Source organism: Tamandua tetradactyla, chromosome X (assembly GCF_023851605.1).
Source record: "Tamandua tetradactyla isolate mTamTet1 chromosome X, mTamTet1.pri, whole genome shotgun sequence".
NCBI lineage: Eukaryota > Metazoa > Chordata > Mammalia > Pilosa > Myrmecophagidae > Tamandua > Tamandua tetradactyla.
In genome coordinates this window covers 117,431,175-117,444,084 of record NC_135353.1, presented here as the reverse complement: position 1 = coordinate 117,444,084, position 12,910 = coordinate 117,431,175, and the positions used below count along the sequence as shown (strand labels likewise).

The following is a 12,910-nucleotide window of genomic DNA, read 5'->3' as shown; positions in this document are numbered from 1 at the left end:
CCCTTTCGTGGTATTTTGAAGTGGTTTCTTGAACGGTTATTTTTCCATATGAAATGTAGTGTCAAATTGCCTGGCTCCAACAAAATGTCGGTTGACATTTTTAGTGATATTGAGTTAAATTTATGAATTATCTTACATAAGAGCGTTATTGAATCATTCTACCCAAGAACAAGTGACAGCTTGCCATTTTTGTTCTGTTGCAAGCCTTTATAATTTTCACTTCATAAATTTGGAATTTATTCCTAAGTATCTTATTGTTAATTTTCTATTTTGAATGGACGTTCTATATCATTATAATCTGTTTGTTTATGTGAAGGCTATTCAATTCCATATGATAAATTTCTATCCTGTTTATTTTATTGAATTCTTTTCTTGTTTGAATAGCCTTTACAATTGATTCTGTTGAGTTTTACAGGTACACTATCACATGATCTGAAAATAAAAGTTTTAACTCTTCTTTCCAACTCCCTATGCCTCTAATTGATTTCTTTTATCTAATTACATTGGCTAATGCCTTTAAGACAACGATGAATGGCGACAGAGACAATGGGCACCCTTGCATTCATTGTGATCTCTTCATGTCTTAATGTGAAGTACATTTAGTCATTCACCATTAAGAAAGACGATGAATTTACTATAAGATTGTATATGTATACACTTGGTATATAGTGTATATGATATAAAATATTCATAGTGATAAGTTTGAAATACTTCCTAATCCTGTTTCTATGAGGTTTAAGTGACAATATTTTAGTTGCTTCATAAAGATAATTATGAAGTTTTTCTTCATTTTAAATGCTCTGGAGCAGTTATGCAACATTAGGACTCTAATGACCAAAAAATACAAGAAGCAGAGAGTGAAATGATCGCTTAAACATATATAAAAATGCATATTCAAATTTCCGTCCCATGGTAATTATAGATTTTAAAATTTTAACTTATGTGTGAGACTAAAGCAAAAAAATATTTATTTGGTATAAAATTTATATTTTGACTAGTGGATTTCCTAATGTAACTTATGTGGACAGCTTCATTGAACACCATAAGTACATGAAACATTGAGTAGGGCATGAGATTGTGGAAGTTTGTCCAGAGTGATGCCTTGATAAATCCCAGAAGGATTTGAACAGTGAATGAAAAAGCATTTGCAAAGTCCCCTTTGGGGAATGGTGAGAAATGGGGAAAATTCAACTTCACCAACTGGAGAATTCTTGATATTCTCACAAGCAGAGGAGACAACCAAAGCAATAGGATGAGGCACCAAACTTGGGGTTTGTTCATATGAAATTTAACCCTGCAAAGGATAGACTAAGCCTAATTAAAATTAGGCCTAAGAGCCACCCCCAAGACATCCTCCTCATTCCTCAGATGTAGCCTCTTTCTCAGCCAACACTACAAGCAAACTCACCACCCTCCCCCGTCTATGTGGGACATGACTCCCGGGGGTGTGGATCTTCCTGGGAACGTGGGACAGAGATCCTAGAATGGGCTGAGACTCAGCACCAAGGGATTGAGAAAACCTTCTCGACCAAAATGGGAAAGAGAGAAATGAGACAAAATAAAGTGTCAATGGCTGAGAGATTCCAAACAGAGTTGAGAGGTTATCCTGGAGGTTATTCTTACGCACTAAGTAGCTATCACCCTGTTATTCAAGATGTAACCGAGAGGCTGGAGGGAACTGCCTGAAACTGTAGAGCTGTGTTCCAGTAGCCAGGTATCTTGATGATGACTGAATGATGATATAGCTCTCACAATGTGACTGTGTGATTGTGAAAACCTTGTGTCTGATGCTCCTTTTAACTACCTTGTCAACAGACGAGTACAACATGTGGAATAAAAATAAATAATAGGGGGAACAAATGTTAAAATAAATTTAGTAGCTTGAAATGCTACTGATCAATGAAAGGGAGGGGTAAGGGGAATGCTATGTATGAATTTTTTTTTCTGTTTTCTTTTTATTTCTTTTTCTGAATTGATGCAAATGTTCTAAGAAATGATCATGGTGAGGAATATACAACTATGTGGTGAAAAAAGAATGTTCATATTGTATGTTGATTGGTTTTGTTCATAAAAATTTTTAAAATTTAAAAAAATCTCGGTCTGTGCAGACATAGACCAAACAATAGTCCTCATGATTCTGTTCAGCATTCAGTTCCAGAAACTTCTCCACCCTGGAAAAGGGGAAGGATTTGTAGGATCCTTCTCATCAATAGTTGTATTGATTCTTATTTGGTTCACCATAAACTTGATGGTATGGATTCTGGAGAAGCTGGCAATCTGGTAAATTGTATCCATCACTTTGACATGACTGGATATCTGGGCAATCCCAGCCTCTCGTGTTCCGTAATGTTTAAAGAACAGACACCAGTCGGATGATCAGTCTGAATATAAAGTTGACAGGTGTATCTTTCAGCTTGGGTTGCACTTTTTTCCCTTGCTAGTCCTACCCGTTAGCAGGGTGTTCATCTTGAGGTTTCTGTTTTGCTCCTCTACACCATTCATTTGGTACTTCCTCATCTTTGCAAATACTGAATGATCTGTACTGACCCTGTAAACCATGTTTATGAGGATAGCTGATGTCTTCGTCAAGATAAATGGCAGTACGCAATGGCCAGGTTCAGTCTTTAATATATGTCTCTGCTGGCTCAACATAAAATGTGCCACCACAGTCTGGACGCATCCGTCAAGTCTTCCATCAGTAACAGACACATGGCTAAAACTTCCTTCTTCGCCATCACTATGTCCACTGCAACTATGAAAGGTGTCCTAATCAAGTAGTTTATTTCATGTTTCTACTTTAAATTCATCACTGAAAAGGGAAGTGTCCCTCTTCATTCCAAGGTGGAAATGTCTCCCATAGGCGTGAAAATCTAGGCGTAAAAAACGGCCCTCACGAGAGACTACTCTTTCGCACACTGGTATTTTGGTGTAATGAATCCATATCATAAAATAATCCTTCCTACATTAAATGTATTTACGAAAAGGATTTCCATCGTAACCTGGCCCCGATGCCCGGGACAGCAGCAGCATTTACACTCAGCAAGCCTGTTCGGCTGCCCGCACCTCCTGGGCCCACAGCAGCATATCCCACCGAGGGGCCAGGCGGGGGCCTCCGCACCTCCCGCTGCTCCCTTCCCGGGCAGGTCATAATCCCAGCGCCCCCCAACCAGGGACCTCCCTCCCCCAAGCCGTTTCCTCCATCCCTTCCCCTGCCAGTTGATATTTAACAAGGATGCCAAGTCTACTTCAAGGAAGAAACACAGTTTCTACAACAATGGTGATGGGACAACTGGAAATTGACATGCAGAAGAATAAATTTTGATGCCTATGTCTTTTTTTAAAAAAAAGATTTTCATTTTATTTTTAAATCTTTTTCTTTTTTATTGTGAAAAATAACATATATACAAAAAAGCAATAAATTTCAAAATCCACTGTAACAATTAGATATAGACTATATTTCAGTATTCGGTATGGGTTACAGTTCTACAGTTTTAGGATTTTCCTTCTAGCTGCTCCAAGACCCTGGAGACGAAAAGAAATGCCAATATAATGATTCAGCGGTCATACTCATTTGTTAAATCCTATCTCCTCTGTTACAACTCCACCTTCTTTTGAGCTTTCTCCCACTCTTGAGTGGTATTTGGGCTATGCCCATTTTAACTTTTTCATGTGGGAAGGGGCTATTGATAATATGGGGTAGGGGGATGGAACTAGCTGATGTTCTGGAGAGGCTGGGCCCTCTGGGTTTCAGGAGTTACTTGGTCCAGGGACCCATCTGGAGGTTGTAGGTTTCTGGAAAGTGACCCTAGTACATGGAGCCTTGTTGAATCTCACTGAAAGCCCTAGGTGTTTGTAAGGGTTAGCAGGAATGATTTTGATTGGGGCTTGGCAAACCACATACATCTCATGATATATAAAAATAAACTAAAAATGGATCAATGGTGTAAATATAAGAGGCAATACAATAAAATCCTTTGAGGAAAACACTTCAGAACCTATTATTATACAATGGAATCTTAGACATGACATCAAAAGTGTGAGCAACGAAAGAAAAATAGAAAAATGGGACTTCATCAAAATTTAAACTTCTGCGTACTAAAGGGCATTATCAACAAAGCAAAAAGACAACATTCAGAATGAAAGAAGCATTTGAAATCGTATGTCTAATAAGAATTTAATGTCCAAGATATATAAAGAACTCCTACAACTCAACAATCAAAAGAAAAACTAGATAATTAAAACATGGGCAAAGGACTTGAACAGACATCTTTCCATAGATGGTACACAAATGGCCAATATGGATGTGAAAAGATGCTCAGCATCATTAGCTTTCAGGGAAAAGCAAATCAATGACATACCACTCCAGCATCCACTAGGTGGCTATTTTTTTTAATGCAAATTTACAAGTGTTAATGAAGATGTGGAGAACTATGAAGCTTCCGACACTGTTAATGGGAAAGCTGCCAGGATGCAACACACCAGAGATGAATCATCTTTTAACAAAATGATTTATTTAGTTAAAAATTTATACTTCTAAAGGTAAAAATATATTGGGTAGATGGAAATACTAGCAGTCAATGAGAGGGAGGAGTAACGACATATGATAGGTAAGCATTTTTTCCTCTTTTTATTTATTTTTCTGGAGTGGTGCAAATGTTCTGAAAAATTATCATGGTGATGAATATACTACTGTGTGATATTGGGAGCCATTGATTGTACACCATGTATGGAACGTTGGTATGTTAAGAAAGTTTGTGTTGTATATTGTTTGTCAATAAAAATTTTTTAAAAAAATTTCTGCCCCAGCAGGTCAGGGCTTTCTGAGAGGCATCTTCTCCTCCGACCCCAACGTTCCCGCCACCAGCAGCTGGGTTGTGCGGTGACAAGAGACAAGCCCGGCCAGTCCCTGTCAGGCCTCAGGATCCGCCACATCCGGATCCGCAGTGGCGGGAAACGATCGCCCCGTGACGCGCGCGGGCTCAGTGCGCATGCTCTTTGCCGAGCTTTGCCCGTTATCCCAGCGCAGAGCGGTGTGGTCGGAGCTAGGATAGCTACCGTCCTGCTTTCTTCTCCCGGCTTGAGAGTTAGCGGGTAGGTGTCCACGGCGGTCCTCCACGAGTTGAAGCGGGAACGAGAGCGAGGGGCAGCCAGCGGGGTTGGGGCGGGTCCCGGCGGCGCGATCATTTGGCCTCGGAGGAGGAAGGTCGTCGACGGTCGTCGTGTGTCTCCTCACGAGGGGCGCGGCCGCCATGACCGTTGGCGTCGTGGTGGGGCCCGGAGCCTGGGATGAGGGCCGCAGGCTGGAGGGGGTTAGTGGAAGCGGGGCGGATCTTGGGGACGCTGTTTGAGTTTTCTGAGCCGCAAGGCACCTGCAACTGCCGCAGGGGCGAGCTTCTGGCGTCCACACTGGGTCCCTGAGGAGGGGGCGGGGGCGGGGGCGGCAGTCGAGAAAGAGCGGGAAGGCCGTGAGTCGGCACCGCGTCCCGTCCCTGAGGTGTGGACTGTGCAGGCCGTGCTGCCTCGTGAGGAAACGGCCGCGGTTCATCTCGGCTGCCCAGTGCTGCCAGCGTAGCGCGGAGACAGCCCGAGTCCATATGTAAGCGAGGACGTGCGGCCGTGTGTTCCGATCCAAATGACTCCTGAGGGGATAGAAGAGTGACAACGGGGGGAAGAGCCTAGTCATTGGGCATATGCCAGAATTGGTAGTATTACACTTAAGTTTCTATTCTCGGTTGGTACTTTACTAAATGTCTTCATCATGGCAAATCCATTTGTGAAACCAGCTCTCGTGCAAAGGCCTGTGCCTATTACCATGTGCTTTAGGGTGATTGCTCTGCCGGCTTGGTCACGACAGGGACACGTGCCGTATTTGGTGTGACCGCAAAGTATGCGTGCTTGTCATGACACTGGGAAATGTTTGGGGGTTTTAAAAGATACAGACCTATCCCCTGAAGTGTGTTTTCCAAATCACAGTTTGCTACTTAGAGTTGGAAAGATGAGTGGACAATCCGTATCCATCCCCCAATCTGAAGAAAAGTGGTATGGTCAAGAATTTGAGCAGCCAACTGAAGTTGAAGTTGTGAGTGTTTTAACATTTCTACTAGCAAAACCTTTATTTGGGGGAGGATGGTGTTAAATAAACATACTCATATAAAGGTCTTTCATGCTGAGAACAGGTGATCATTGAAGCTCATGATAGAAACATGATGCAAGATGGTTCCATCTTATTGTCTGGATGGTGATGCTGTATGCTCCCCATAAAGACGTCCTATGACTTCCTGGTCATGCTTATTAAAAACAGATGCACACGTCCATCCCAGCATATATTAAAATAGCTTCCAAATGCTTGACATAGCCTCTCTGTGGAGAGAGTCACTTTTTAAGAATGAATATATGGAATCATGTTGGAAATATGTCTTGAGACTTATTTGTGATTGAATACATATGTTGGTTGAATATATACATGTGTTATATGTGTGCATATTATGGATATGTATTAATGACGAAACTTGTTATTTGTACACACACCCCCTAGGCCGATCAACCCGATGATGAACAACCTGAGCATGATGAGCCACCAGCCCAAAGCCAGGATATTCCTCCTGGTCAGGAAGTAGAAGATGAAAGAGTCGATGCATCCCAAGGTGATGTGAGGGGGAAGAAGAATGCCTATCGGGGGAGGGGTGTGTGTGTACATCATGCATTATAACATACCAGTAAGGGGCAAGAAATCGTTGGGTAGGGATCTCTAACATTGCCTGGAAATGGGCTGTGAATGTGAAGAAAGTATAGTTTGCGGTTTCGTGAAGTTACTTGCTGTAATGAATTTCTCCTTCTGTTCCAGACCTGGTTCATGTTCTTGAAAACTTGCCAGACCTCTATATTAGCAAATCCAAGGAAGCTGTGTTTAATTTTAGTCATAAAATAACATATTATTCCCCTAGTCAGATTTGGCCTCCTTGATTGTGTATGACCCTATTAGTTATTGTATCCAAAGCTTAAGCAACTCTTACTCATACTAATATATGTAGGGTGTCAAATCAAACATATTATGAAACCTTTAGTAAAGCCTGGTTGCATAGGCATGTCAACCCCATTTTATAAATGAGAAGACTGAGGCTCAGGGATTCTGTCTTCACAAAGAGCACTGGAGACAGAATTTGTATTTCATTCCAGTCTTTGAGCTCTTCTTGCTACATGTGACTGTAAGAAAAAATGAATAATTTTCTTAAAATGCTTAATACTCAAATGTCTGTGCAGTAAGGTAGCTCAGTAGTGGCACAGGAATAAGTCTGATTCAGTGTAACATGTTAGAGGCTCCAGAAATGAACTCAATTAATGGTAGCCACCATTTCCTTTGAGTGATAATTTTTAGATGGTGAATTTGGTTAAAAGCTTGATAATCCGGGATACTAGCATATAGGTAGCAGGTTTAGTATGACTTTTTAAAGTGGCTTTTTAAAAATGCTTACATGCCTTTATGGTTAGAAAAATGGGAAAATTAACATAGAATTATCATGAAACAGAAAGTTCTTTCCAGTCCTGGTGTTTTTAAACAAAACGTTTTCATAGCTCAGGTTATGGATTACTTTAGTGATTCGGTATTAACGGGTTTAGAAGATTTCACTGCAGCAGTGCCCATTGATTTATTTCCACCCCCACTTTTCTTCTCACTATCAGATAGCAATTTTGCTTTTACTTACAAAAAGTCTTTTGGGGCGGGCCACGTTGGCTCCCAGGCAGAGTACTTGCCTACCATGCCAGAGACCCGGGTTGGTTTCCTGGTTCCTGCCCACGCAAAGAAGAAGAAAAATTCCGTTGTTATTTTGGTATTTCATTCAATGTGAGGTTCATTTATGGAAAGTTACACATAAATTTTAATCAAATAAGTTTCTGGTTACCCCAGTAGAAGATAGGTCGTAACTATAAGATTTGTCATAGGTCAGCAAATCTATTCAGCTACTTTTATAGAAAATTACACTTTAAAGCTAATTAAAATCCTATCCCTGGTGTAAATTCCAGATTTCTTATTGGCTGATTTCTCACTGTTCTTAACACAGTAGGATAAATTATAAAAAAAGAAAATGTGGATGTATTGTGGTTTACCTTTAGATTATTTAGAGTGAATGTTTCATAATACAGGAAAATAAATATATGAATTCCATTCCTACTTTTAATGATTGTGAATATAACACTTGTCTTCCTGAACCACAATCTAACTTACATGTTTTTTTACATTTACTTTTGTTTTGGAAAAACTGAACTTTACTGAAAAGTTACAAGAATAGTACCATTAACTCTCATGTACTGTGTAACCTAGATTCATCATTTGTTAATCGCTTTTTTACCAGTTGGTTTCATATCCCCTGTCGGCCTTCCTTTCTCTTCCCCCCTCCTGCCTTGCTGTACCTGGGCCTGCATGAGAGTGTGCGTTCAGAGAGATAGACAGATAAAAATATGTATCATATATGTTTATATACAAATTTATCAATATTGTATTTATTATTTTTAATACTGAATCATTTAGATTAAGTTTTAGATATTATGACCCTTTACCTTAGGTGTGTTTGTACCCTAAAAAGAAGGAAAAAATATTTCTCTTGATTAACCACTATATAATTATCAAATTCAGGAAAATTAGAATGAGAAAGTGAAACCATTTAATTTAAAGTTTGTTTTCAAATATACCCAGTTGTCCCAGTTATTGTCTTCATACATGAATAGACATATATCTTTACAAAGATAGATAGATGCCTTTAGATAACATGTCTATTTAGTCTCCTCTACTCTGGACCTTCAGTGTTTTATTTTCTTGCCTGACACTGATGCTTTTTCAAAATCAGATGGTCCTTGTTTTGTGAAAGCTTGATCAATGTGGCTTTTAAAATGTATTTTTATAAAGACTTTTTATCACTCAACACTTACTGGTGCTTGCTCATGCCATGTAATATGCTAAGATCTAGGGGTATAAATAATAATAAGAGGTTATTTCTGCCTTTAGCTCACATTCTAGTAAGAGATTCAAATAAACCACTGTTTGAATTTGATAAATACAAAAGGGGCATCTGAGTTGTCTGGGGGCAGTCTTGAGACAGGAAAAGAGTAAAATTTGAAACATCTTGCTCTCCCTTTTTTTAAGCAACAGACTCCTAAAATGTTTTTGGGATTTTAATGAATCGCATCTCTTACCACACTAGCCCGTGGGCTTGTATTTCATAGCACTGAGGGACTGAACAAATATTTGTGTTTCATGTTTTGCTGTTTAAATTGACAACCTTGTTTTTTAAGAGTGTGACCTGGAAGATGAACTCCAGGAACTGACTCAACCAGAGACTTGGGGTGAAGGTGGAGACGGTCCAGACATCGAGGGAGATATTGTAACATATCTGGAACCTGTTAAAATGCCGGAACCAGGTATGGTATCCATTAAGAGTGCAAATGAGTTGGTCTCTGTTTTCCACAATATTATATCACGAATAATATAGAGGAAATATTACTGCTGCTTTAATAACAGAGTACAAATGTAAGGATTCTTTGAAAGGTAGTTCAGACCCCAAATGCCTGACTTACAGACTATCCGATATGGAAATAAAGTGGGTCAAACCTATATGGGATTATAAACTATGAAAGCATTTTCTTACTTTTAAGTATAAGTGCTTAACCACACCTAGTAATTTTCAGATACTTTTATAAAAGTCTGTTTTTAACAATTACATAATACAGTTGTCATCAATAAACATCAGTCTGTATGATATATGCTGAAGCACTGAAGAAGGTTCTGGTCACAGCTCTAACATAATTTGTGTGACTGTGGGCAAATCCCTTAACTTCTAAACATATATTTGCTCTTATAGAAATACTGAGTTCAAAACAGATACATTAAAATCATTTTCTGGTTCTGTTGAATATGCTACAGATATAATCTGCTTTGCATGATTTGTTTACCATAAACCATCAAACCCTAGCTTGGATCAAATTACAGCATCTGAATTGGGTTTCATTGCTACTAATAAAATGAACTTACACCCTGCTTGATAGTGGTTTTCTGTATGGAGGCTTGAATATGTATTCTTAGATTCTGTCAATTTCTTAATTCTTCTAGCTCTTAAAGAATAATTGCGTATTGATTTCTTCCTTAAGTGAAGGTTGAATAACTGAATAATAAAATAACAAGAGAGGTGTAATTTACCGTTTCTGTGGCTTACTAAGTAGGAACAGTTCATGGAGTCATTGATGCGCAACGTGAGCATGAGATACAATTTCTAAAGATGTCCCCTGTCCCCACAGTCATATAGAGTAACTATTTCTAGCAAAAATGGGGACAGCTTTAAAAATACTAAAAGGTGCTTATTTTAAGTTTCTGCCTTGAGATATTAATTGATAGCATTTGAAGTTCAGTGATTATAACGGTAGTACTTCCTGAGTCATCAACCTAAGTTTGTTTTACATAGGTGTTTTCCAAATTCCAGATCATTAATTACACAGATTCTGAATGTAAAGGAAGCACGTGAAGTTTAGGAAAGAAATTGCCTTCAATTAGCCTTCTAAACTTTTCACACCATTCCTGAACCATTCCATTACAATATTTAGATTAAAAAATACTGTTCAGGCTACTTTCAGGAATATCCTGACCATCATTAAAATGTACTCATCTGAAGATCATACATAGCTTATTTTAAAAAAGAAAAAGATACTTTATTGAGTATCCAGTATAAGAGAAAATAAGAAAAGAGCTACTGAATAAAATAAGAGTAAAGGAAAGGGGTACTTAATAACAGATAGGTATGACTTATTAGGAAAAGGAAAAATAGCCCAACTAATAACTAGTTCAAAGAGATTTCTCTTTTTAAAAGGGATCTATGACTAGAGGATGCATGAGTTCATGTAATCTTGAAGACAATGAACAAAGACCAAGTATACACAATAATAAATATGAACAAGACACTAATAGACATTGAGCCTATCATATAATTAAAAGGGAATATATTCTTGAAGTCTAACATTTTCATAATCTTGATGAAATGGCTAATATGCTAGAAAACATACATTAGTTGACATAATAACCTACTAATAACTGAATATCTAAACATTACAAATACCATAAAGGGACTTGGAAAAATTGTCGGTGTTGTCTCTCAAAGACACTTATCTTTTAGAAGCAAAAGTTAATCTATATATCTTTATAATTGTTTTTTCCAGGTTTCTATTTTCTCTTTTCTCCCTTCTTTCCTTCTTCCCTTGTTGCCTCCTTTTTTTCCTTCCTTTCTTCTTGCCAGACTGAATAAAGGTACTATTTTTCCTTCATATTTTGATGTCATCTATTATAATAATAGTTTAAATCTAATGTGACCATGTAATTTATTATACAAAAGAGAACACATTTGAGGGTGTGAAAACGCTTTAATTTATAATTTCACAAGTAAAACATAAAAATGGACAAATTGTTACCATACTTAAAGTAAACATAGAAGGGATAAAGTAGCCCCAAGAAACATTATTGCACTTTTCCACGATAAAGACAAAACAAATGTAATCCCTGGCTTTTCTATTTTCTTCATTTAAGCAGTTTCAAGTTTGACATAATTACTTTAGCAGTCTTCTATCCAGAATGTTATTTCAAGTCAAAACATTTAAATAATACTTTAAAATATGTCTTTTTTAGTAGAGTTTTTGTTTGGATGGATTGTTACGAAAAGTATACCCAATTTTTGCCTTCTACTGAAAACCACCTTGAAATAAATTCGCTTGATATCATCTTCTGAACTTCAACAATTTCTTTTACCGTCAGAGTTATGTGTTTTTTAAAAATGTTTAACATACCTGAAAGTCTACTTTCAAAGGCTGTACAGAGGTTTAACTGGAAGTAAAAGCCAGAGGATCACCTTTAAAATCATGATTTTTGTTCATTTTATAAAAACCAAAGCTCTAGTGTTCGTTGTACATCTTTAGTATCATCTTGATAAAGTGTGCCTAAGTAACGTTCCCAACTATGTTTATATTACAGGTGAAGGGCAGCCTTAAATTTGAGAAGACAAGGTGAAACCATACAAGCTGCTGTTCTTATGTTAGAAATATAACTTGAAAATCTCAAAATAAAAATTGACACTTTTCTCTGCAAAAGCCTTGCACATATTTTGTAAAATTCATTTTTAGGTGTTTTGTGCTATTGAAAATTGCATTGATTTTTGAAATTTTTGTATTCTAGTTAGGCTAGTATATAGAGATATAATGTTTCCATACTAACTTTCTGTCCAGCATCATGCTGAAGTTGTTTATTAATACCAAATGTTTTTCTGTAGATCCTTTTTGATGTTCAACATACAGGACCATATCATTTTTAAATTATAGGGTTTTGTTTCTGCTGTTCTAATTATTTTGTCTTTTGCTTTTCTCGTGTTACAAAATTGGACAGACCCACTCTGTACAGTGTTGATTAGAACTGGTGATATTGGGCATCTTGTCTTATACCTGATTGTAAATGGAAAATTTTCAACATTACACCATTTTTACTGTGCTTTTTTAAAAAACAGATCCAGTTTATCAGAGAAGGGAAGTCTATTCAATTCCTAGTTTCCTGAGAATCTTAACTTGAATATATGTTGAATTTCATCAAACACTCATACTACACTATTGAAATGATCATAGTATTTTTACTTCATTAATGTGTCAACGTAAATTACATTAGTAAGTTTTTACGTTTAGACCAATCTTGCATTCTCAGAGTAAACAAATTGTATCATAGAATATCTTCTTCCCTAATATTTGTTTTAGGACTTCTATATATATCCTCATGAGTGAGATTATCATACATTTTTATTTCATGTACTCTTTTTGTTGGCCTTTGGTATCAAGGTTACACCAGCTTCATAAAATGAATTGGGATATAAAGCCTCTTCTTGTATTCTCTAAC

The 12,910-nt window shown here is 37.5% G+C and overlaps 1 protein-coding gene across 1 annotated transcript; it reads left to right on the top strand.

Annotated features, from left to right (window-relative positions):
- Positions 1–4,966: 4,966 nt before the first annotated feature.
- On the top strand, positions 4,967–12,104 carry LOC143670384 (P antigen family member 3-like). The gene is made up of 5 exons (XM_077145145.1): positions 4,967–5,091; positions 5,974–6,079; positions 6,536–6,644; positions 9,289–9,414; positions 12,005–12,104. The coding sequence occupies exons 2-5, from the start codon at positions 5,996–5,998 to the stop codon at positions 12,019–12,021; spliced, it is 336 nt and encodes a 111-aa protein (XP_077001260.1). The 5' UTR covers positions 4,967–5,091; positions 5,974–5,995; the 3' UTR covers positions 12,022–12,104.
- Positions 12,105–12,910: the final 806 nt, after the last annotated feature.

Bases quoted from the DNA above. Each gene is read 5' to 3' on its own strand.
- LOC143670384 (XM_077145145.1), top strand. From the start codon at position 5,996: ATGAGTGGACAATCCGTATCCATCCCCCAATCTGAAGAAAAGTGGTAT. The intron at 6,080-6,535 runs GTGAGTGTTTTA...CACACCCCCTAG, and splicing joins AGCCAACTGAAGTTGAAGTT to GCCGATCAACCCGATGATGA. The intron at 6,645-9,288 runs GTGATGTGAGGG...TTGTTTTTTAAG, and splicing joins AAGAGTCGATGCATCCCAAG to AGTGTGACCTGGAAGATGAA.